Raw genomic sequence first — 23,830 nt, forward strand, 5'->3', positions numbered from 1 at the left:
AGTAATAAGACGTCTTCCTTTTTCTGGCAATTAGTTTTTATTATCTCTCTTTTTTCAGTCATCATAGATCTTAGTTTTCCACAGGCCTGTTTCCTTGTTATAGCGTGATTTCATAAAATTAAGTACTCCACAGAAAATAACTGTTCCCAAATCTTCTGTTTACTAGTAATTACAGCATTGTCCACAATCTAGAAACCTGAGTCTCAAAAGGAAAACGCAGCAAATCACAGACCTTAGATAGGGAAAATTCAAACAAGCAAACAAAAACACCTTTAAAGGTATCCATGACACATTATGTGAGTATTGTTAATAGCAATAGATTGCATTCTTAGGGATATGAAAAGGCTCTCCCCACAAAAAAAGTTAATTATATGAGATAAAGTGTGTTTATGAATTTAATTTATTATTCTATATTGTTTTCATATTTCAATGTATGTTATATATGTATATATATGCATTATGATTAACCTCAATATATAAGAAATTTAATTCATTGTTTTAAAATATATATAATTATATATAATATGATACATTATATATATATTCTGATATTCTGTGTGTGTAATTATATATGTAGTGTGTGTGTGTGTGTATGTGTGTGTGTAAATTCTACCAACTAAAATAATGTTTTAAAGGACAGAATGGTTAAAGCCAGGGATCAAGAGCTTCACAAAGGCTACTGTCTTTAATTTATCACAACTATATGTCTAAAACCTGTGGACTGCATAATAATCAATACGAATTAGGAATGTAAGTTTAACATTAGAGTGGTGCTCAGATTTTTTTCATACTCAGATATTTTAAAACAACCTATAAAATATTTTAAAAACTTTAAGAAAGGTAGCACCGTGATTTGATCAGCAAAATTAAAGGCAAAATATATGAATCATGAAAAAGGTTGAAAAGTCAGAGTTTCAGAGTGAGATGGAGAAGTATTGTTAATAATTTTAAAAGCCCTATCCTCAACTGTTGTCCTATATGTATACCACCCTATGCATCAGTATGGATAACTGATGTGTTCAGTGCTGTTCTAGCACTATTACTGATCTCATTCCTAGTTTAATTATTAACATTATGACAATATTATTATATTGTCACAGACTTTAACATTATTTCTGATTTTAAAAACATGGCATTAAAATATAATTTCTCTTAATTATGTCAGGGTCCCCTTAAATTTGTATCAGAAATAAGTGCCTCGCCTTTGGCCCAGCTCCCCCACCCCCACCCCCACCCCCACCCCCACCCCAGTAATAAAGGTAGGTAAGAGGTAAGAGGATGATTTGGGTCCCAGCATGACCTACAAATTAGATTTTCTCCCTCTTCTTGAGTTCCCCAGCATACTGTATCTGGTGAAATATATATATATATATATATATATATATATATATATATATATATATATATATATATATCACTATCAAATGGAACTCATGGATGAGACAATCAAAGGTCTCTGGGGTGAACTTATTACTATTACTTTATAAATGGGCATAGTATCATCCTACCTTCTGAACACTTATTTTTATTCCTATGCATCAATTTAGCTTTTAAACCTCAGCAGAGACTGCTCTTTTCAGTGGGTGATGGTTAAGACAGTCTCACAACTGGGCAAAGTGGAGAGAATAAGTAACTGTAGAGTGCTAGTGTCTAAATGGGACATCTATATCACACACGTATACACACAGGCACACAGGCACACACAGACACAGGGACACAGACACACACATAGGCACACACATGTACACACAGGCACAAACAAACACAGACACACATACATACATTCAAACACACACACACACACACACACACACACACACACGCATACATGTACACTCACACTTCAAAAACCATCGTGGAAGAGAGGGAGAAAATAAAAGCCAGAGTTTGAGGAACACTGCTGTGCAAAGCACTGTCTTTTGGACATGGTACACCTAGTACATCCATGAACTCACTGCAACTGAGATTGTCTGCATAAGACCTACACAAGACTGGGCCTGTTACCATTTCATCATGTGGGAGAGAGAAGTTCATGAGGTGCTCTCCACCCCTACCCCAAGGGACAGTTAAGGGTAGCTGAGATAAGACGGTTGCTCTCTCCAATGGTCTAACCACGAGAAAGTTGTTCATATTCTAGCAAATAGTTGTCCATCCAACTATTGTCATCAAACAGGAAACTCAATGTAAATTAAGTGGATCATACACAAAGACAAGAAAGTAGGAAGGTAACTTGTTTAAAGGATCAGTAGAAGACGGAAGATAAATGAGACAAGGGGACACATGGTAAGAAGAACAACACTCATTCTGTACATGCATTCAACTGACAAATAGGAAGGAAAAGAATTAAATGAGAGGAAAAAGAAGGAAAAGTAAAGCTAGTCAAGTGCAAGCATGAGTGCTACCCGGCTTCTCATCTGTGAATAACTGAGGGCTTTTCTGTCCAGGAATGTACTCAAATAGCAAAAGCTCCTATTTGTACCCAGATTCCACTGAAAAAAACTGAAATGTTTGTCATCTTGAAAAGCCAACTTTAAGGGATGAACCTTGAGAAAGCACACTGTAGCCTTCTTTATGTCCTAAATGCCAAGTGATGTGCACCCACAACTACCAAATGCCCTGTACCCACAACTACCCAGTGCCCTGTACCCACAACTACCAAATGCCCTGTACCCACAAGTACCAAGCATTCTGTGCCCTACTTCTCAAGGAAATAAGTCAAAGTTAAGGTGTCTCATCTGTTTTCTGAGGTCTCTGAAGTTCCCTCTTTTCATAGTAATTGAGGGTCAAATTTCATGACCCTGTGCAAAAACGAAGTAAAACTCTCTACCTTATCAGAACAAATGTAAGTTGTTAGTATAAAATGGAAATGAATACTACTGTGGAGAAAACCACCCAGAAAAAGATTTAGAAATGATCAGGGCATCAGAAAAGCTATTCTCTTTCAACTCTTCTCCTATAACCCAGCATTCAGTCCCCTCTCCAGACTGTCCCATTTAACAGGCAGAAAATAGAGCACTGTCCGAGGACACCAGGCTGACCATAGAGTGTCCCCCACATACTTGTTATTGATCCTTATGGAGTTTCTTTGGCCCTTGAGACCCTTATACTTCCTTTTGTAAGAAGCCATATCTCAGTTAGAATTCCATCCTCACTGTCTAAACTGCCAAAGACTGCAGTTTATGAGATTTTATTGTACTTACTAGATAACAAGTTATCCTACCAGCTTCTTTGATGCCGACAAAAAAACTAAAAAGTACTTCTTAGCGACATCAATAGCAATAGCCAGACTGTGAGCATTCCCAGCTGACTCTGAGCCTCAGCTCTCACACAAAGGAATTCACTGGGAGTAGACTCTATCTGTATCTTCTAAGCTTTGTATGTGAATATCCATGAAAAGCACATCCGGAGGTAGCACATTTGCTTAGGACATATGTAGAAACATGAGCCCCACACAGAATTATCTCTCAACAGAAATTGTTGTTGGGTTGGATGAGTGAGTTTAAGGACAGTAGAAAAATCAAAGGTGACTCCCAAGTGTTTTAAACACCGGGTATGGCTCAGACTGGGACTCTATGGAAAGGAGATGAAGCCTGGGTTATACACTCTTCCTTTATTCCTATTAAATACTAAACATAATGTGTGATAGTGACAGTTGACTATGTAAATTTGAAAGCATACAGATTAGGTCTGAACTAGTAAATGCCTGGATATAAACAGCATAGCGGGTATCTAGGTCATGAGAACTTAATGATGAAGGCGAGATATTAAAAACTTGAGGTCTAAGACACTCTGGACCTTAAAGTTCAGGTAGAAGGGATCAGGAATAATCTCCCAGTCTAGCAAAGGATATGTCTAGAAAGCCAAAATAAGAAAATGATTGCTGATGTCAAACGTTGCTATAAGTTTAAAGATAAAGTCAGAGCCATAGGAAATGCTGATGTAAAGTAGAAGAGCTGAGGATAAACGGACTTTTAATCATGTGACTTACCAAAGGAACCAAGTTCCTTGACAGCAGCCACCTGCAATCTGGTCCTCCCATCGCCTAATATTTGTTTTACTATTCCAGAGTCTGCATAAACATCATTATACAACTATAAAGAAAACAAGAAAGTCTATGTGAAGTCCTGGCATGCAGTCAGGAGCAGCCCACACAAATGATGCTTGCTTTGCAATCCAAAACAGTGTTTTCGTGAACATCCCAAACACAGAAGAGCCAACATAATTAACACACAAACTGAGCTATTCTAGGAACTGAGTAATGATCGATCCTGATGGTCTAACTTGGGCTTGTCTCGGGTTCTCTTCAGTTGACTGTACAATGGAGTGTATGACTGGACACTCATTAGCCAACCTCTCTTGTAGGTGCAGACGACAACAATGTGCATCTCCGTTAGCCTGAGCGGTTTCGTGGTCTTGGGCTGTTTGTTTGCCCCCAAGGTGCACATCGTCCTGTTCCAACCCCAGAAGAATGTGGTCACACACAGACTTCACCTCAACAGGTTCAGCGTCAGCGGAACTGCAACCACCTATTCTCAGTGTAAGTATGGAACTGTGCGGATTCACTCGTAAATAGTACCACTAGGGCAGCCGAGATATCAGGGCCCAACGAAGCATGCCTATGCCCAAAAGAATCCCAAATCAGCATTGATAAGTTCTATTTTGCATTAGAGTGTATATCAGGCTACAGGGTAAGGTTACAGTACAGAGCAGAAGACTCACCATGTCTCTTGGGTGCCAGGTAGAGTCTATAAAGGAAGAAAGCCATTCAACCCATTAATTCAATTAAGCTTTCTGAACAGATTGTGTAGCCAATATGATCAGCCTTCTAATCTTTTTGCAATAGTCCCCTGGGATGCCTTAGGGGTGTCTAGGAGTTGCCCTCTGCCTCACTTTACTCAATGACTAGAGGGAGGCGCTCTTTAAAGAAGCCTCAATGTCAAATCCATGTTCATGTAAATTGCAAAGGATCAGAGGAATGGGTACTGGCTAACCCCACCCATTTTTGAAAGTTCAAACATTTCTATTAACACAGGAAGCTAAGGGTCCGGAGAATCTTCTCAATAAGGGCACTTGTGTAGTCCTGTTTTACTGTTAACCACAGTAAAATCCAATTAACATCCCATGACAGAACTTTGGAAAGCGCTAGCATAGATCTTCCTGACTCACTGACAGAGTGATTCCTAGCTGAATGCAGCTGAGAGGCCTGTGAGCAGGATTCCAGGATCTCCACTGGCCAGTGACTGAAACACTGTTACTTCAAAACACACGACTCAGACTTTTGAGATTTCTAAAGCACAGAGGTATCTGAAGCATACTGCTTTTTAAACGGTTCTTAGTTAATTTGTGGTATAAAGTAGAAAAAAATTTCACTGACAGAGTGTGAGAGAGAACGAAATGGAGCCACAGGGGAGAGAAGTCTTAGAATGTCAGAGAAAAATGACTGCTTCAAAATTTTGCCTCCAGTCAATTAGAAAGAATACTTGGAAATAGCTCAGCGTCACAGGCAACAAGTGAATTAGTGGCCCCAGTTTCTCCAACAAACTATAGAATATAACAACGTAGTGGGGCAACCTTTCCCCAGCAGAGGGGAGACTGACAGGGTGGGAGCCCACAGATGTTCTGAGTTGCAGCATATACCCTTAGCTCGAAGCCCCAAGCCACTGTGACTCAGGGATCTACACACTTTCTACCAAATTCCCAGGTTTTCCAGCAGGGAAAGTAAAACCTTTAAAATAGAGAAACACATTTACTTCTTAACTAAACAAAATTTCTATAGCTAGCTAGTTCAGTCAATTAAAAACAAAAACAAAAATTGAAAACCTGACAATAAAAATAAGGTTATTCACAGACACTATCACTTACCCCAGTATTTTTTATGTGATGGGCATTATACTAAATACTGTGTGTGTGTGTGGGGGGGGTGTGGGTGTGTGTGTGCACGCACACATGTGCTTGTGTACATGATATTTAATGTTCACAACTTTTAAGATGAGACACGTGAACAGGGTCATGTGTTTTTAAAATACCTGAATCAGAGTTAAGCAACAGTACTTCTGATGTCCAACCAGTATACCTAACTGCAGTACCATGCTACCTCTCCCAGAAAGCATGCAGGGTTACTCCTGATGCTAGGTGCTTAATGGCTCTCATGAGGAAGACCCAGTGACATTAGTTGGAGGAGAAGTTTCCCTGGGGTCTATTGATAACTCAAAGCTCTAGTGGATCTTGCAGATTGATCTGAACTACTTAACATAGTCTTTAAGTCATAACAGACACCTGTAAACCAGACCTCAATAACACAGACCTAGTAACATGTTCTAATACACATAATAGAAATTATTAAATTCCTGAAAGAAAAAAAAAACCTTGTACTCCTTACCCAATCAAATCACACCTCAGAAATAGTAAAATATTCATTTACACAAAAAAATTGAGAAGTGCAGCTGTGTCAGACCCACAGCTGCTCTGTAAGCTAATCAAGTAAGTAATGGTCAAATTCGTGCTTTACTGTCCACCCAATGTAATGTTTTCCACATTGTTATCTCTGGAGTGTTTCCAGAGCTCATCATTTCAACAGTATTGCACTAACTAATTTATCCCAACCAAGGAAGCAGTGCTTTCTAGCAAAATGAAGAATTTGTACAATATCCATTTCAAATCGCATAAATAACAAACACACTCATCTGTAATTCTGTGTTTAATGTAGCTTAATTTTTGCCAATTGATTTTATCCTTATGCTATTACATGTTCTAGTTTGTAGCTAAGAAACTTGAGAATCGCTTGAGTGTGTAGCTAGCTCAAAGCTCTTGATTATTACTGGAATAACATAGGTTTTAACTCTTATTATTTTTAATTTTCAAGACAGGGTTTCTCTGTGTATCATTATAGAAATCTATAGTTTATAAAAATACAAGATTACATTGTAATTTAATGACAGTAGCAAAAACGTATCTTTAAGGCAGTGATCTTCAACTTTTTAGTTTTGTAAACTTTTAAGATAATTTTTGAAATTCCTATTAATCGAGGCAGGACAGAAACCATTACAGGCAGAAACCGAAGCAGGTTTGAAAACTTTATCTCAACTGAAAAGCATGTTCAGAGACCTTTTCTTCAAGTCGGATTGCTACCCTCAATCAAGATAGTAGTGAAGCTGGGACTTTCCACAACACTGACAGCTGGCAGTCATTTGACTGCTCTCAACCTAGATGGCAATAACACTATAGCCAGTTATGTGTCTGCCCTTAAGCAAGATGGCCCTGAAACTATTGCTCTGTCCATCCTTTAGCAAAGATCAGATGTCAAGGCACTTGTCTGTTACATCCCAGAATGGAACAACATTTCGAGAAGCATGTAGTAGCTATGTATCAGCAAAGAGACAAATAGATGTGAATGTGAGGAGATTCCCCAAAACACCAGAGCCTCTGGTGCAGCGGCTCCCCTGCTCAGGTCCGAGTATACAATCCAGGCACTACCCAGCCCATCCCCTGCTGCAGCTGGCTTAGAGCTGGTGCGAACTAGAATGGAAAGAAATCAGAGATAAATAAAATTTAAGAAGTTGAAATTTAAGACTAGGCAGAGCAAGCTACATCCAAAAATAAAATCTGGGGAGTATTTTTGAGCTGCAGGAGCAGAGAGCAAGAACAAGTAGTTGGAGGGCTGAAAGCAGGTGCAAGTGTAGGACGGCTACAGTGGCCTGTAGCTGGCAAGGGCAGGGAGGAGTCTGGAGAAGCTGGAGGAGGAAAGGAAGCTGAAGAGGCCAGGGGAGTAAGGGAAACTGAAAAATCTGGGGGAACAGACAAGGTTGTAGAGGCTGGTCCGGGATGGTAAAGAGGAAGCTCATTAGCTGGATCAAGGATAGTGGAAGTTGAAATTTTATAGCTAAGAGGATCTGTGTTAGGAAGAACAAAGAGGAGGTTTGGAGTAAAGGCAGGAAGAAGCTTGCAAGTAGGAAACCTTCCATTTTTCAGATCACTGGCAATAGTCAGAAAGGTCCTTTAAAATAATGGGATCAAAAGTGCTATTAAGCATCTATTTAGAGTCACTATCTAGTGGGTATTGGGGCTAAATTTGATTGCAACAGTGTCTGAGTCTGAAGCCTTCCAGTCAGATACTGGTTTTAAAGGTTCGAGGTTCTCCAGGAGGCTACCCAGTGCAGAGCCTGGAGGTACCAATGGAGATGTGATACCCATAGGTGAGAATAAAGGTTATTACTTGATATCCCTTGCAGCATCCCAAGGATAGAAAAATAATAACAGAATGTGAGTGGAACAGGCTGGCTTACTAGGTAACCAGGGACCAGTTGTGGCAGATGCCTGAGAAACACCGAATGCCCAGGACTGGGATTTTTTTTGAGAGAAAGGAGAGAAAATCTTGAGTAGAGAGAGATCTCATTCAAGGGAAGAGGTTCTAAGGTAGTGGGGGTGGGGTGAGCAAGAATGGCCAGCAGTAGCCATGAAAACTGTTCCTCTGTGACTCCTCCAATGAGACACTGTGAACTCAACAGTCGTTCCCTCAGGACCAGAGGGCCTTTTATAATAACCAATGTGGGAACTTACAATGTTTGGATGGAGAGATTCACTGATCAGATGGCTGGAAGGTGAACCTGAGAAGCCAGCAGTTATTTGTCAGGATGGGGTCCAGGACTGTAGGCTTCTCCCACTTGGCAGAATCCACGAATTTAAGAATCTGAATCACAACACATGGTATGATGCGGTGGGATGAGATGCCTTTGGGGGTCCATGCTGAGGCACTCCCCCCCACCCTGCATGCCAGGTATCAGTTATCTGACAGGTCTAGTATAAAAGGAAGTTTATTTGGGACCTGAGAAGGACATCTGAGAAGGGGAGAAAGAGGCAGAGAAAGGGGACAGAGAGAGAGGGAAAGAGAAAGGAGATAGAAAGAAGAATCCAGACAGAAACATGTGGGGAGAGAGGAAATGGAGAGGCAGAGAAACAGACACACACAGAGACAGATAGACAGACAGAGACACAGGAAGACAGAAACTGAGAGACACACACAGAGAGAAGTCTAAACAGTCCTTTTATGTGTGTGCCAGGCTCATACCTGGTTGGTGCTAGGTAACTGGCAAAGCCTAGAGGAAACACTAACGGTCCTAGAACTCACTCTGTAGACCAGGCTGGCCTGAAACTCAGAGATTCGCTTGCCTCTGCCTTTCAAGTGCTGGGATTGAAGGTGTGTGCCACCTCTGCCTGCTGGCCTATAACAAGACCTCAGTAACTTAGAACTGGTAGCATGTAGACTCTGTTTTGTCCTGACTCACAGAGATTATACTTTCCATTTCAATAAATTAAAGCTACTGCCATGAAATTCATGTGTTAAATTCTTGAATATTTCCATATTCCAGTGGCCTATGAGGATCATGTACAAACAGTAATTAAATGTTAATCCTAATATTTCCCGGAGAAAAATGAATTCCACCACTTAGGGTTAAATTTCAAGCAAGCTTTATTAAATATTAAACATTGACCAAAAGATGGATTTTGGTCAGGCCCATTCCCTGGACTTTCTCAGTTAAGTGGTGCTGCCCGAGGCACCTTTCTGAACAAAACTCATCGGCCACTGTACTTTCCCATGAGACTTATTTTCCAAGAACTGCAACTCTCAGCATTCCAGGAAGTTACCTGGACCTTGGGCAGGTGGGGCTGACAGGTTAATTTGAGGCATTACACTAAAACAGAACCCCAGACCTCATGAAGCTTAGTGTCTAAGGCAGTTTTTTAATAGCGTAAAAAGGTAGAGTCAACTAATAAGTCAAAAGATTTGGTGTGTTCCAAAAAAATAAAAGTACAATGTCTTAGGATGTATTTATTGTATTAAAAAAATAACAAAACATGAGAATAAATGATGATGTATATATATTTATCAGATAAAATGTGTTTATTGGGGAAGTCCCACACCGGCGGATCCCGGACCGCAGCAGCTCTCTGCTCCCAAACCCCGTGGGAGAGAGACCTCACCGCCTGATCAGGTGGGCACTCCTGAGGCTGCAGAGCGGAGGAGACCACCAACACTGCCCACCCCTGCCCACATCCCTGGCCCAAGAGGCAACTGTATAAGGCCTCTGGGTTCCCGTAGGGGAGGGCCCGGGAGCGGCAGGACCCCTGCGCCTGAGACACTGCCGGAACCTGAAGGAAACAGACCAGATAAACAGTTCTCTGCACCCAAATCCCGTGGGAGGGAGAGCTGAACCTTCAGAGAGGCGGACACGCCTGGGAAACCAGAAGAGACTGCACTCTGTGCACATCCAGGCGCCAGAGGAAAACACCAAACGCCATCTGGAACCCTGGTGCACGGAGGCTCCTGGAAAGAGCGGCGCAGATCTTCCCGGTTGCTGCCACAGCGGAGAGGACTTAGGCAGTACCCCACGAGCAAACTTGAGCCTTGGAACTGCAGGTAGGACCAACTTTTCCCCTGCAAGAAACCTGCCTGGTGAACTCAGGACACACAGAGGCAAAATTCCTCTAAGGCCGGGCACTTCCTGTGTTTACCGGAAGTCCCACACCGGCGGATCCCGGACCGCAGCAGCTCTCTGCTCCCAAACCCCGTGGGAGAGAGACCTCACCACCTGATCAAGTGGGCACTCCTGAGGCTGCAGAGCGGAGGAGACCACCAACACTGCCCACCCCTGCCCACATCCCTGGCCCAAGAGGCAACTGTATAAGGCCTCTGGGTTCCCGTAGGGGAGGGCCCGGGAGCGGCAGGACCCCTGCGCCTGAGACACTGCCGGAACCTGAAGGAAACAGACCAGATAAACAGTTCTCTGCACCCAAATCCCGTGGGAGGGAGAGCTGAACCTTCAGAGAGGCAGACACGCCTGGGAAACCAGAAGAGACTGCACTCTGTGCACATCCAGGCGCCAGAGGAAAACACCAAACGTCATCTGAAACCCTGGTGCACGGAGGCTCCCGGAAGGAGCGGCACAGATTTTCCCGGTTGCTGCCACAGCGGAGAGGACTTAGGCAGTACCCCACGAACAAACTTGAGCCTTGGAACCACAGGTAGGACCAACTTTTCCCCTGCAAGAAACCTGCCTGGTGAACTCAAGACACAGGCCCACAGGAACAGCTGAAGACCTGTAGAGAGGAAAAACTACACGCCCGAAAGCAGAACACTCTGTCCCCATAACTGGCTGAAAGAAAACAGGAAAACAGGTCTACAGCACTCCTGACACACAGGTTATAGGACAGTCTAGCCACTGTCAGAAATAGCAGAACAAAGTAACACTAAAGATAATCTGATGGTGAGAGGCAAGCGCAGGAACCCAAGCAACAGAAACCAAGACTACATGGCATCATCGGAGCCCAATTCTCCCACCAAAGCAAACACGGAATATCCAAACACACCAGAAAAGCAAGACCTAGTTTCAAAATCATATTTGATCATGATGCTGGAGGACTTCAAGAAAGACATAAAGAACTCCCTTAGAGAACAAGTAGAAGCCTACAGAGAGGAATCGCAAAAATCCCTGAAAGAATTCCAGGAAAACACAATCAAACAGTTGAAGGAATTAAAAATGGAAATAGAAGCAATCAAGAAAGAACACATGGAAACAACCCTGGACATAGAAAATCAAAAGAAAAGACAAGGAGCTGTAGATACAAGCTTCACCAACAGAATTCAAGAGATGGAAGAGAGAATCTCAGGAGCAGAAGATTCCATAGAAATCATCCACTCAACTGTCAAAGATAATGTAAAGCAGAAAAAGCTACTGATCCAAAACATACAGGAAATCCAGGACTCAATGAGAAGATCAAACCTAAGGATAATAGGTATAGAAGAGAGTGAAGACTCCCAGCTCAAAGGACCAGTAAATATCTTCAACAAAATCATAGAAGAAAACTTCCCTAACCTAAAAAAAGAGATACCCATAGGCATACAAGAAGCCTACAGAACTCCAAATAGATTGGACCAGAAAAGAAACACCTCCCGTCACATAATTGTCAAAACACCAAACGCACAAAATAAAGAAAGAATATTAAAAGCAGTAAGGGAAAAAGGTCAGGTAACATATAAAGGCAGACCTATCAGAATCACACCAGACTTTTCGCCAGAAACTATGAAGGCCAGAAGATCCTGGACAGATGTCATACAGACCCTAAGAGAACACAAATGCCAGCCCAGGTTACTGTATCCTGCAAAACTCTCAATTAACATAGATGGAGAAACCAAGATATTCCATGACAAAACCAAATTTACACAATATCTTTCTACAAGTACAGCACTACAAAGGATAATAAATGGTAAAGCCCAACATAAGGAGGCAAGCTATACCCTAGAAGCAAGAAACTAATCATCTTGGCAACAAAACAAAGAGAATGAAAGCACACAAACATAACCTCACTTCCAAATATGAATATAACGGGAAGCAATAATCACTATTCCTTAATACCTCTCAATATCAATGGCCTCAACTCCCCAATAAAAAGACATAGATTAACAAACTGGATACGCAACGAGGACCCTGCATTCTGCTGCCTACAGGAAACACACCTCAGAGACAAAGACAGACATTACCTCAGAGTGAAAGGCTGGAAAACAATTTTCCAAGCAAATGGTCAGAAGAAGCAAGCTGGAGTAGCCATTCTAATATCAAATAAAATCAATTTTCAACTAAAAGTCATCAAAAAAGATAAGGAAGGACACTTCATATTCATCAAAGGAAAAATCCACCAAGATGAACTCTCAATCCTAAATATCTATGCCCCAAATAAAAGGGCACCTACATATGTAAAAGAAACCTTACTAAAGCTCAAAACACACATTGCACCTCACACAATAATAGTGGGAGATTTCAACACCCCACTCTCATCAATGGACAGATCATGGAAACAGAAATTAAACAGAGATGTAGACAGACTAAGAGAAGTCATGAGCCAAATGGACTTAACGGATATTTATAGAACATTCTATCCTAAAGCAAAAGGATATACCTTCTTCTCAGCTCCTCATGGTACTTTCTCCAAAATTGACCATATAATTGGTCAAAAAACGGGCCTCAACAGGTACAGAAAGATAGAAATAATCCCATGCGTGCTATCGGACCACCACGGCCTAAAACTGGTCTTCAATAACAATAAGGGAAGAATGCCCACATATACGTGGAAATTGAACAATGCTCTACTCAATGATAACCTGGTCAAGGAAGAAATAAAGAAAGAAATTAAAAACTTTTTAGAATTTAATGAAAATGAAGGTACAACATACCCAAACTTATGGGACACAATGAAAGCTGTGCTAAGAGGAAAACTCATAGCGCTGAGTGCCTGCAGAAAGAAACAGGAAAGAGCATATGTCAGCAGCTTGACAGCACACCTAAAAGCTCTAGAACAAAAAGAAGCAAATACACCCAGGAGGAGTAGAAGGCAAGAAATAATCAAACTCAGAGCTGAAATCAACCAAGTAGAAACAAAAAGGACCATAGAAAGAATCAACAGAACCAAAAGTTGGTTCTTTGAGAAAATCAACGAGATAGATAAACCCTTAGCCAGACTAACGAGAGGACACAGAGAGTGCGTCCAAATTAACAAAATCAGAAATGAAAAGGGAGACATAACTACAGATTCAGAGGAAATTCAAAAAATCATCAGATCTTACTATAAAAACCTATATTCAACAAAACTTGAAAATCTTCAGGAAATGGACAATTTCCTAGACAGATACCAGGTATCGAAGTTAAATCAGGAACAGATAAACCAGTTAAACAACCCCATAACTCCTAAGGAAATAGAAGCAGTCATTAAAGGTCTCCCAACCAAAAAGAGCCCAGGTCCAGACGGGTTTAGTGCAGAATTCTATCAAACCTTCATAGAAGACCTCATACCAATATTATCCAAACTATTCCACAAAATTGAAACAGATGGAGCCCTACCGAATTCCTTCTATGAAGCCACAATTACTCTTATACCTAAACCACACAAAGACCCAACAAAGAAAGAGAACTTCAGACCAATTTCCCTTATGAATATCGACGCAAAAATACTCAATAAAATTCTGGCAAACCGAATTCAAGAGCACATCAAAACAATCATCCACCATGATCAAGTAGGCTTCATCCCAGGCATGCAGGGATGGTTTAATATAAGGAAAACCATCAACGTGATCCATCATATAAACAAACTGAAAGAACAGAACCACATGATCATTTCATTAGATGCTGAGAAAGCATTTGACAAAATTCAACACCCCTTCATGATAAAAGTCCTGGAAAGAATAGGTATTCAAGGCCCATACCTAAACATAGTAAAAGCCATATACAGCAAACCAGTTGCTAACATTAAACTAAATGGAGAGAAACTTGAAGCAATCCCACTAAAATCAGGGACTAGACAAGGCTGCCCACTCTCTCCCTACTTATTCAATATAGTTCTTGAAGTTCTAGCCAGAGCAATCAGACAACAAAAGGAGATCAAGGGGATACAGATCGGAAAAGAAGAGGTCAAAATATCACTATTTGCAGACGACATGATAGTATATTTAAGTGATCCCAAAAGTTCCACCAGAGAACTACTAAAGCTGATAAACAACTTCAGCAAAGTGGCTGGGTATAAAATTAACTCAAATAAATCAGTTGCCTTCCTCTATACAAAAGAGAAACAAGCCGAGAAAGAAATTAGGGAAACGACACCCTTCATAATAGACCCAAATAATATAAAGTACCTCGGTGTGACTTTAACAAAGCAAGTAAAAGATCTGTACAATAAGAACTTCAAGACACTGAGGAAAGAAATTGAAGAAGACCTCAGAAGATGGAAAGATCTCCCATGCTCATGGATTGGCAGGATTAATATAGTAAAAATGGCCATTTTACCAAAAGCAATCTACAGATTCAATGCAATCCCCATCAAAATACCAATCCAATTCTTCAAAGAGTTAGACAGAACAATTTGCAAATTCATCTGGAATAACAAAAAACCCAGGATAGCTAAAGCTATCCTCAACAATAAGAGGACTTCAGGGGGAATCACTATCCCTGAACTCAAGCAGTATTACAGAGCAATAGTGATAAAAACTGCATGGTATTGGTACAGAGACAGACAGATAGACCAATGGAATAGAATTGAAGACCCAGAAATGAACCCACACACCTATGGTCACTTGATTTTTGACAAAGGAGCCAAAACCATCCAATGGAAAAAAGATAGCATTTTCAGCAAATGGTGCTGGTTCAACTGGAGGGCAACATGTAGAAGAATGCAGATCGATCCATGCTTATCACCCTGTACAAAGCTTAAGTCCAAGTGGATCAAGGACCTCCACATCAAACCAGACACACTCAAACTAATAGAAGAAAAACTAGGGAAGCATCTGGAACACATGGGCACTGGAAAAAATTTCCTGAACAAAACACCAATGGCTTATGCTCTAAGATCAAGAATCGACAAATGGGATCTCATAAAACTGCAAAGCTTCTGTAAGGCAAAGGACACTGTGGTTAGGACAAAACGACAACCAACAGATTGGGAAAAGATCTTTACCAATCCTATAACAGATAGAGGCCTTATATCCAAAATATACAAAGAACTCAAGAAGTTAGACCACAGGGAAACAAATAACCCTATTAAAAAATGGGGTTCAGAGCTGAACAAAGAATTCACAGCTGAGGAATGCCGAATGGCTGAGAAACACCTAAAGAAATGTTCAACATCTTTAGTCATAAGGGAAATGCAAATCAAAACAACCCTGAGATTTCACCTCACACCAGTGAGAATGGCTAAGATCAAAAACTCAGGTGACAGCAGATGCTGGCGAGGATGTGGAGAAAGAGGAACACTCCTCCATTGTTGGTGGGATTGCAGACTGGTAAAACCATTCTGGAAATCAGTCTGGAGGTTCCTCAGAAAATTGGACATTGAACTGCCTGAGGATCCAGCCATACCTCTCTTGGGCATATACCCAAAAGATGCCTCAACATATAAAAGAGACACGTGCTCCACTATGTTCATCGCAGCCTTATTTATAATAGCCAGAAACTGGAAAGAACCCAGATGCCCTTCAACAGAGGAATGGATACAGAAAATGTGGTACATCTACACAATGGAATACTACTCAGCTATCAAAAACAACGAGTTTATGAAATTCGTAGGCAAATGGTTGGAACTGGAAAATATCATCCTGAGTGAGCTAACCCACTCACAGAAAGACATACATGGTATGCACTCATTGATAAGTGGCTATTAGCCCAAATGCTTGAATTACCCTAGATCCCTAGAACAAAGGAAACTCAGACGGATGATCAAAATGTGAATGCTTCACTCCTTCTTTAAATGAGGAAAAAGAATACCCTTGGCAGGGAAGGGAGAGGCAAAGATTAAAACAGAGACTGAAGGAACACCCATTCAGAGCCTGCCCCACAGGTGGCCCATACATATACAGCCACCCAATTAGACAAGATGGATGAAGCAAAGAAGTGCAGACCGACAGGAGCCGGATGTAGATCGCTCCTGAGAGACACAGCCAGAATACAGCAAATACAGAGGCGAATGCCAGCAGCAAACCACTGAACTGAGAATAGGTCCCCCGTTGAAGGAATCAGAGAAAGAACTGGAAGAGCTTGAAGGGGCTCGAGACCCCAAAAGTACAACAATGTCAAGCAACCAGAGCTTCCAGGGACTAAGCCACTACCTAAAGACTATACATGGACTGACCCTGGACTCTGTCCCCATAGGTAGCAATGAATATCCTAGTAAGAGCACCAGTGGAAGGGGAAGCCCTGGGTCCTGCTAAGACTGAACCCCCAGTGAACTAGACTATGCGGGGAGGGTGGCAATGGGGGGAGGTTTGGGAGGGGAACACCCACAAGGAAGGGGAGGGGGGAGGGTGATGTCTGTCCGGAATCCGGGAAAGGGAATAACACTTGAAATGTATATAAGAAATACTCAAGATAATAAAAAAAATAAATAAATAAAAAAAGTGTGTTTATTGACTCTGAATCATTACCCATGATCTATAGATAATCTTCATCCAAGTGACCCATAGATCCACTTTTGCATATGAAGTGACCTACTGACATGTACCAATTTAAGCCAAACTTTTATTTGCTTAGTGCCTGTTTCCCCTAGAATGAGTCGGCACAGCTGATGTCCATTTCCCTTCCAAATACTATTGTTATGTTTTACAAAAAGAAGTCAGGCTATGTTTTATAGAGCACGGTGTGGTGGAGTGAGAGGGGTGCCTTGGCAGGCTCATGAGGAGGCATCCCTTTCCCTGAGGTACCAGCCATACCATGGATATGGTATGGAATAGAGTTTATTTAGGACAATGGAAGGAGAGTTGAGAATGGTGTATGGACAGAGAAAGACAGAGAGACAGAGAGAAAGAGGGGGGAAGGAGAGAAAGAGAGAGAGAGAGAGAGAGAGAGAGAGAGAGAGAGAGAGAAGAAAGAGAAGTGACAGTCCAAGAACAAGTGGAGAGAGGGGGGATGGGGAAGGGGAGAGAGGGAGGAAGAGTGTCAGGGAGAAAGAAGGGACAGAAAGAGTAAGAGAGAAAGTAGAGGCCAAGCAGCCCCTTCTATAGAAAGCCAGGCCTACCTGGCTGCTGCCAGGTAACTGTTGGGTGGAACGTAGAAGGAATGCTAACAACTGTGAAGTGTGCTGTTCGATAAATCACACAAACTCTTAAGGCATTGTGAATCCATTAGGTTTAACATACATTTTATTTAGAGCACAGTCACTGTGTTTGAAATCTCCAAATTTATCCAACTGCAGATCAAGAAATATTTGAGGTGAAAATGCATAAAAGCACTAATCCATTCAGACTAATTTTCAAGCCATTTTCCCCTATAACAATGCAGTAAGTATACCAGCTATGTACAGTATACTAAGTATAAGCAAGAAGGAGATGATAGAAAGTGTGTGGGAGATGGGTGTAGGTTACATAGAAACACCATTTTACAAAAGGGACTTGTTCATATATTCATGTCTGTGGTAGGGAAGGGGACAGGGAGGATCCTGTAACCAACACTTTACAGACATCCAGAGACAAATGTAACTTTTGTCCTTCCGGTAAGTACTATACTGAGGATGTATTCCATTAGATGATTGTTAGATGCTATAGCTGCTTTTGGACTTTCTCCATGGGTAGAATAAATACACACATATAGCCGAGGACACATAGTGAAGAACAGGGTTATCTACCACCCTCTTAGATGTTATTTCTACATAGATTTCATAGCCCAAGCGACTTAAAACAACTATTTTATCACCTCCCTTGGCTTTGTGAATCAGGAATCCAGCCAGGCCTTGGGTGGGCAGTTCATCAGCTTCATAAAGCCTTTCTTGGCATCCTCCTGTGGTGTTCCTGCTGAGATTGAGTTGATATGGAGGAAACATCCTAGTCTCACACCTATGCTGAGTACCCTGTTGGGAAAACTCCCCACACAGGCTTTCAGAGAGCATGTTCTGTGAAAGCACCAGCTGTCAGTTGGGAAACCCACACAGGATGTCCTGTGTTGTATCTATTCAAGGATAGGACATAACCTGCCCATATTTTAAAAAGGGACCAAAGGGACTAAAGCAATTCCCAAGAAATCTGTGGTTGCTTTTATTGTGTTACACACTCCAAATGACAAGTGACCTCAGTGCTTCAAAGTGCAGCTACATTAATCCCTTCTTTGTTTTTTTGGTGAGACCATGGCAGGCAGATACAGCACATCACTTTGGAGCTTTGGTCACTCTGTTCCCAGAAGCTAAGGTCATTAATAACAGGAAACTATGTTTATATAAAGTTGTTATAAACACAGAAAAGTATGACCAAACTCAGAAGTCAGTATGGAAGAAGGGCTATGAAGGAAGGCATTTGGAGGAACTCACCACCAAGATTTTGTATACTGTTATGACTAAAAATCCTGCTTGTTTGTATCTGTTTTATTATATACAGTAGAAGTCAGAATAAAATTAGACTTAACTCTTCTCCTTTAATTAGACCCACAGGTTGATGACTTCCAATTGTTTGTATATAAATAACATATTTAAAGTAGAGATTTCTTGACTCCACCCAGATATTCTGATTCCTGTGAACTGGGGCAAAGGCAACATCTGATTTGTAACAGAAAACACTAGCTTTTCAATGGAGGTAATCCATGAGGCAGCTTCTGAGAATTCAACAGCAAGCATACTTGTTGGCTTCATCTTATACCAGGCAGCTCAGAGAGAGCTTACTTCATGACCTTTAGAGTGGCACTGACCCTAGGTTCAGACAGCAGCAATCCCCCATGCTTTGCTCCATGATAACCACTGGCCACATTCCTGTGCAGTTGTTACCCAGGATACCATTGTCCACATTCTTACGTGGCTGTTTCCTAGGCTCCCTCTAGAACTCTCCACAAAAGTCATCTTGAGAACAGAGTCACCTGGCCATTCGTAAGGACTGCTCCTCCCGGGGGAAGTATAACTTTGAGATCTTGACATCATAAACTCATCTTTGTACCTGCACCTACACCCACCCACCCACTGAAGCAAGCATCTTATATAGTGAGATTCCAAAGAAAAGAGGCCATTCTTTATTCTGTTCTACTTGGAAGAAAAGGCAATTCTTAGAGCTGGTTCCCAAAGACAGACAATCAAGACAGTTGGCTGAGGGTGTAAGTAGAATAGCATAATGCTGAAGGAGATGCCCTAGACATATTGAGTTTATACAGCGCAAAACCTTTGGGGAGCTATATAGGTCAGACAGGCAGCACTCAAATGGTTTAGAATCAGCATACATCAGCATCGAGGTGAGAAATGAAGTGTGTCCTGTGGTCTTACAGAGCTATTAAGCAAGCAAACTTGGTCCTATGAGAATGGATATTCCTTTTTCTCGCAGTGATCATTTACATGTAGAAATGTCATTATCATTACAATCAGCCAAGAGGCTTCTAGTAACTAATGATGTCCAGATCTAGGACTTAGAAGAACTCTAGCCAGATGTAGATTGATTTTCTCTGTTCAAATTTTATTCAGAAAGTCAGCTGTCTTTGTGGTAATGTGTGAATTGCTCCATTAATAGAAACTAGGCTTTATTGTAAAGTATTTTTACTTTACAAAGTGAGATAAACAGTATAAAAAGATTAAGTAAGCAGTCTCCTAGAGACAATGCCTAAATTTCTACAGAGTGGCAGCCAGAGATAGTAAGCATAAGAGAACAAAAATTTGTGTTTACTAATGATTGTCTTTGTCAGCATTCTAATGACCAACACAAAGCACTATTAAATCAGAATGTAACTATAAACTTAAATATACCATACAATACTCAAATTCTTTCTCTACATTACAACTCCAGAAAAATAATGGTGTCATAACCTTACAATGTAGATTCAAAAAAATCTCATAATGATACTATATAACAGCCTGGCCAGACATATCAGCAAGTTATTGGTAAAACGCAATGAGTTGACAGTCATCCCCACCACAGGCAGAATTATATTGTAAACATGGATCAGTGAAGAATGCATGAGAAGCCTAGAGCACTGGGAAAGTAAAGCCATTTGCTTGCAGGCAAAATAAACAAAGTGCATCCAATTCAAATAGATATCAATCTATGCTTCCCTTTGAAAAGTCCACAGTACCTGAGAATTTCAGTCCAGTTTTTCCACATCTTCCTTCAGTAAGGATCATAAGTAAACCTACACTTATTCTATCATCCTGGTCACAGATCCTCCTTCCAAAGCAAGGCCATATCCGGAAGCCCAACCAACACCACAGCATCACAGCACCAAGAGACAAGGTATGGTAATCCAGAAGGCAGAGCCAGGATGGGGACAAATAAAGGAATATCATTAGTAGTGACTGAATGTTTATGTCAAAGACACATTTTTGCTCAGTAGGTGGTCCTTTGAAAGGAAGTGTTTTGAATGAAATTATATCTCATCCCCCTTCCTGTGTTGTATATTTGAACAGGAAGCAACACAGAACAAGTTCCTGAGCCAAAGAGTTCAAATATTATATTAGAATTATCTAAGTCAAACATGGTTCATGTAACCCCAGAGTTATTCGATGTCTTTAGGAACATTGCACGTATTCAGAATTATGTGAATATGCTAACTTTAAAAGAAAACTGTGATCACTGTCAACTATTGTCATAATTCGTTTTAGAAGTTGAGTACCCTAGAACAAAACAAGCAAAAGAGCAATTTACCCTATTAATTTACCTTTCCTACTTCTTTTTTTCTTTATAAGAAATTATCTGGAATATCCCTAAATGGGAATATTTGTGTGACCTTAGAGCAGGAAAAAAATCTCTACACATGGGAAATAGTGAGGTATTGTGGAACTTCTGCTTTACCTGGTATGACTGCATAAGTTCTTAGAGAGGGTCCTCATACCAGGGAAATGTGCAAATGGTATAAACAATCTTTAATCCACCCACTGAAGAAAGAAAAACATTTTTGAACCTAGAATTCACCTCTGGGCCCGGGGAACTGTAGTGGTGATGAAACAAACTCTACACTTAGTCCTGTCTTGTCATGCTAATGGGCCAGAGAAAGAACACAGCCAGACTGATAAGACATCATGTAACAGGTATTGGTGAGATACATTAAAAAAAAGAAAAAAGCTTCCACGGGGGAATTAACAAATTCCATCTGGCATATCAGGCACAAAGGAGATGGAAAACTGATCACTGCTGATAGCATGACCACGGACAGCCTCTTTGCTTGGGCAACATTTTGGATAAAGACATGTAGGAAACAATGGATCAAGGTTATGATGATATCTGGTAGAAAGATACTTGTAATGGTTTGTATATGCTCGGGCCAGGGGGTGGCACTATTAAAAGGTATAACACTGTTGGAGTAGGTGTTAACTACTGTAAACCAGTAAACCAATTAACCTGTAAACCAGCCCCAATTAAATGTTGTCTTTTATAAGACTTGCTTTAGTCATGGTGTCTGCTCACAGCAGTAAACCCTGACTGAGACAGAAGTTGGTACCAGGAACTGGGGTATTGCTGTGATAGGCATGATCGTGCTTTTCTTTGGAAGAATGTAGATTTTGGGACTTTGGATTTCTAAAGCAGTAGAATGCTTTAAATGGGACCTAATGGACTATCCAAGTAAGAATATGGAAAATTTTGTTACTGAGAGTGATTTGAACTGTGCAGACCTGGCCCAAGAGGGTTTAGTGAAGAAGAATTTCAGTGCGTGGACTAGAGACTGTTTTTGTGGTATTTTGGTGAAGAATATGGCTACTTTTTGCTCTTGTCTGAAGAGGCTAAGGTGAAAAGACTCAGACTAATTTCATTGAAAAAGGAAGTCTCAGAAATGTCCATCATAGATTTTGTTCTCTGGATAAGTCTTATGAAGAACATTTTAAATAAGCATAGCAGGCTGAGAAAGGAAAAATATAAAATATATGGTTTAGGAGTTAAAGGGACCCCAGAAAGTGAAATGGGGTCTAATCCTGTGTTCTAAGAGATAGAAGATTAAGGGAGTGGAACTTTGGGGCAAGATCTTACCCAGCTATGTTTAGATCTAGGCATGATGGTATAAGTCTTTAATCCCAGGAGGCAAAGACAGGCAAATCTCTGAGTTCAAGCCCAGCCTAGAGCATGTTCTAGGTGAAGAAAAACTTAAATCCAGGCTTAGTGGTCCACACCTTTAATCCCAGTGCTTAGGAGACAGGCATGCAGATCTGAGTTCAAAGTCAGTCTACAGAGCAAGTTCCAGGAAAGCTAAGCTTAGGCAGTGAAAGAGTTGGAAAACAGAAAGATGGTGATAATGTAATAGAACAAAGAGGCCATGTTCCAGCCCCAGCAAGCAGCAGAACTTGGCAGTTTTAGCCATGTGGCTCTGGCTTTAGAGTCCAGAATAAAAAGGACTACTGGGACAATTGATGCTGGTTAGCTGGAGAAATCAGCGATGATTAAGAAGAGAATAGCATCACTGAATTGAAATCTTCTGGAAAGTATTTTCTGAGAGCAAAGAGAAGCTGTGTCCCAAAAATTGCCAAGGTTGCAACTCATGCTGCAGCTGGAATTGGTAGTGTGTAAGAATCATCCAGGTGGTACTGGTTTTGAAGCATGAAGGGGTCATGAGGAGCAGCTGAGGCTTGGCACTGTGAGAGGTCATGGAAGAACATTGGTGAAGGTGCAGCCTGTTATAGTTGACAGCACAGGACTGAAGGGGTCATGCAAAGGAATTGATGCCTAGCACCATGAAGAGAGCCTTTGAGAGGCTATTGGTGAAGCCTAGTTGCAGCAGAAGATCCCAGTGTATTGAAGATGCCAGTGCCATGGGATGATCATCAAGAACAGCAACAGCAGTGGAATGGATCAACCTGAGCTTAGAGTGCTATAGACGGCAGAGCTAGAGAAGTGAGGCCACCTTTGTAGGAGCCCAGCAGATCATGTGTGGATCCCAGACATTGAAATAAGAAGCTGTAGCACTGTAGTTGCCTTGGAAACTCCAAGGTGTTTGAGATGCCAGAGCCATGGGCTATCTGCTGAGGAAAACTGCTAACAGGGATGGAGCCAGCCAAAGATAAAGAAGTTTGTTGCAGTCAACAAAGATGAAAAAGAAGTTGGCGATCTAAAGATCGCTTTGAAGCCAGATATGGAGATGCAGAGTTTGGAGTTTGCCCAGCTGGTTTCCTGTCTTGCTTTGGGGATTACAGTTAAGTCATTGGATGAATCTCAGAAGAGAACTTGAACTTTGAACTTTTAACATTGTTGAGACTGCTCTAGACTGTGAGGACTTTTGAAGTTGGACTAAATATATTTTGCATTACACTATGTTTAGGTATGACCCCCATAGACTCATATGTTTGAATAAGCCTATGGGGGCTAGAGAGTGCAATGTTATGGTTTATGTATCCTAAGGCCAAGAAGTGGCACTAG

General features: G+C 41.2%; 1 protein-coding gene and 1 long non-coding RNA gene across 8 annotated transcripts in view; both read left to right on the forward strand.

Annotated features, from left to right (window-relative positions):
* The window catches only part of Grm3 (glutamate metabotropic receptor 3), a 245,305-nt gene that overhangs the window by 215,180 nt on the left and 6,295 nt on the right, over positions 1 to 23,830 (forward strand). For 4 of the 7 annotated variants that reach the window (XM_087655886.1, XM_087655883.1, XM_087655885.1 and 1 more), the window contains 2 exons: positions 4,363 to 4,537; positions 20,651 to 20,722. In XM_087655886.1, the coding sequence (XP_087512012.1) occupies positions 4,363 to 4,537; positions 20,651 to 20,722 (247 nt within the window). The remainder of the gene's footprint in view (positions 1 to 4,362; positions 4,538 to 20,650; positions 20,723 to 23,830) is intronic. The other 3 variants (XM_087655888.1, XM_087655887.1, NM_001105712.1) reach the window with 1 other exon arrangement.
* The window catches only part of LOC148006238 (uncharacterized), a 901,378-nt gene that overhangs the window by 113,989 nt on the left and 763,559 nt on the right, over positions 1 to 23,830 (forward strand). The window lies entirely within an intron of this gene.

Source organism: Rattus norvegicus, chromosome 4 (genome assembly GCF_021556685.1).
Source record: "Rattus norvegicus strain SHRSP/BbbUtx chromosome 4, alternate assembly SHRSP_T2T, whole genome shotgun sequence".
Taxonomy (NCBI): Eukaryota; Metazoa; Chordata; class Mammalia; order Rodentia; family Muridae; genus Rattus; species Rattus norvegicus.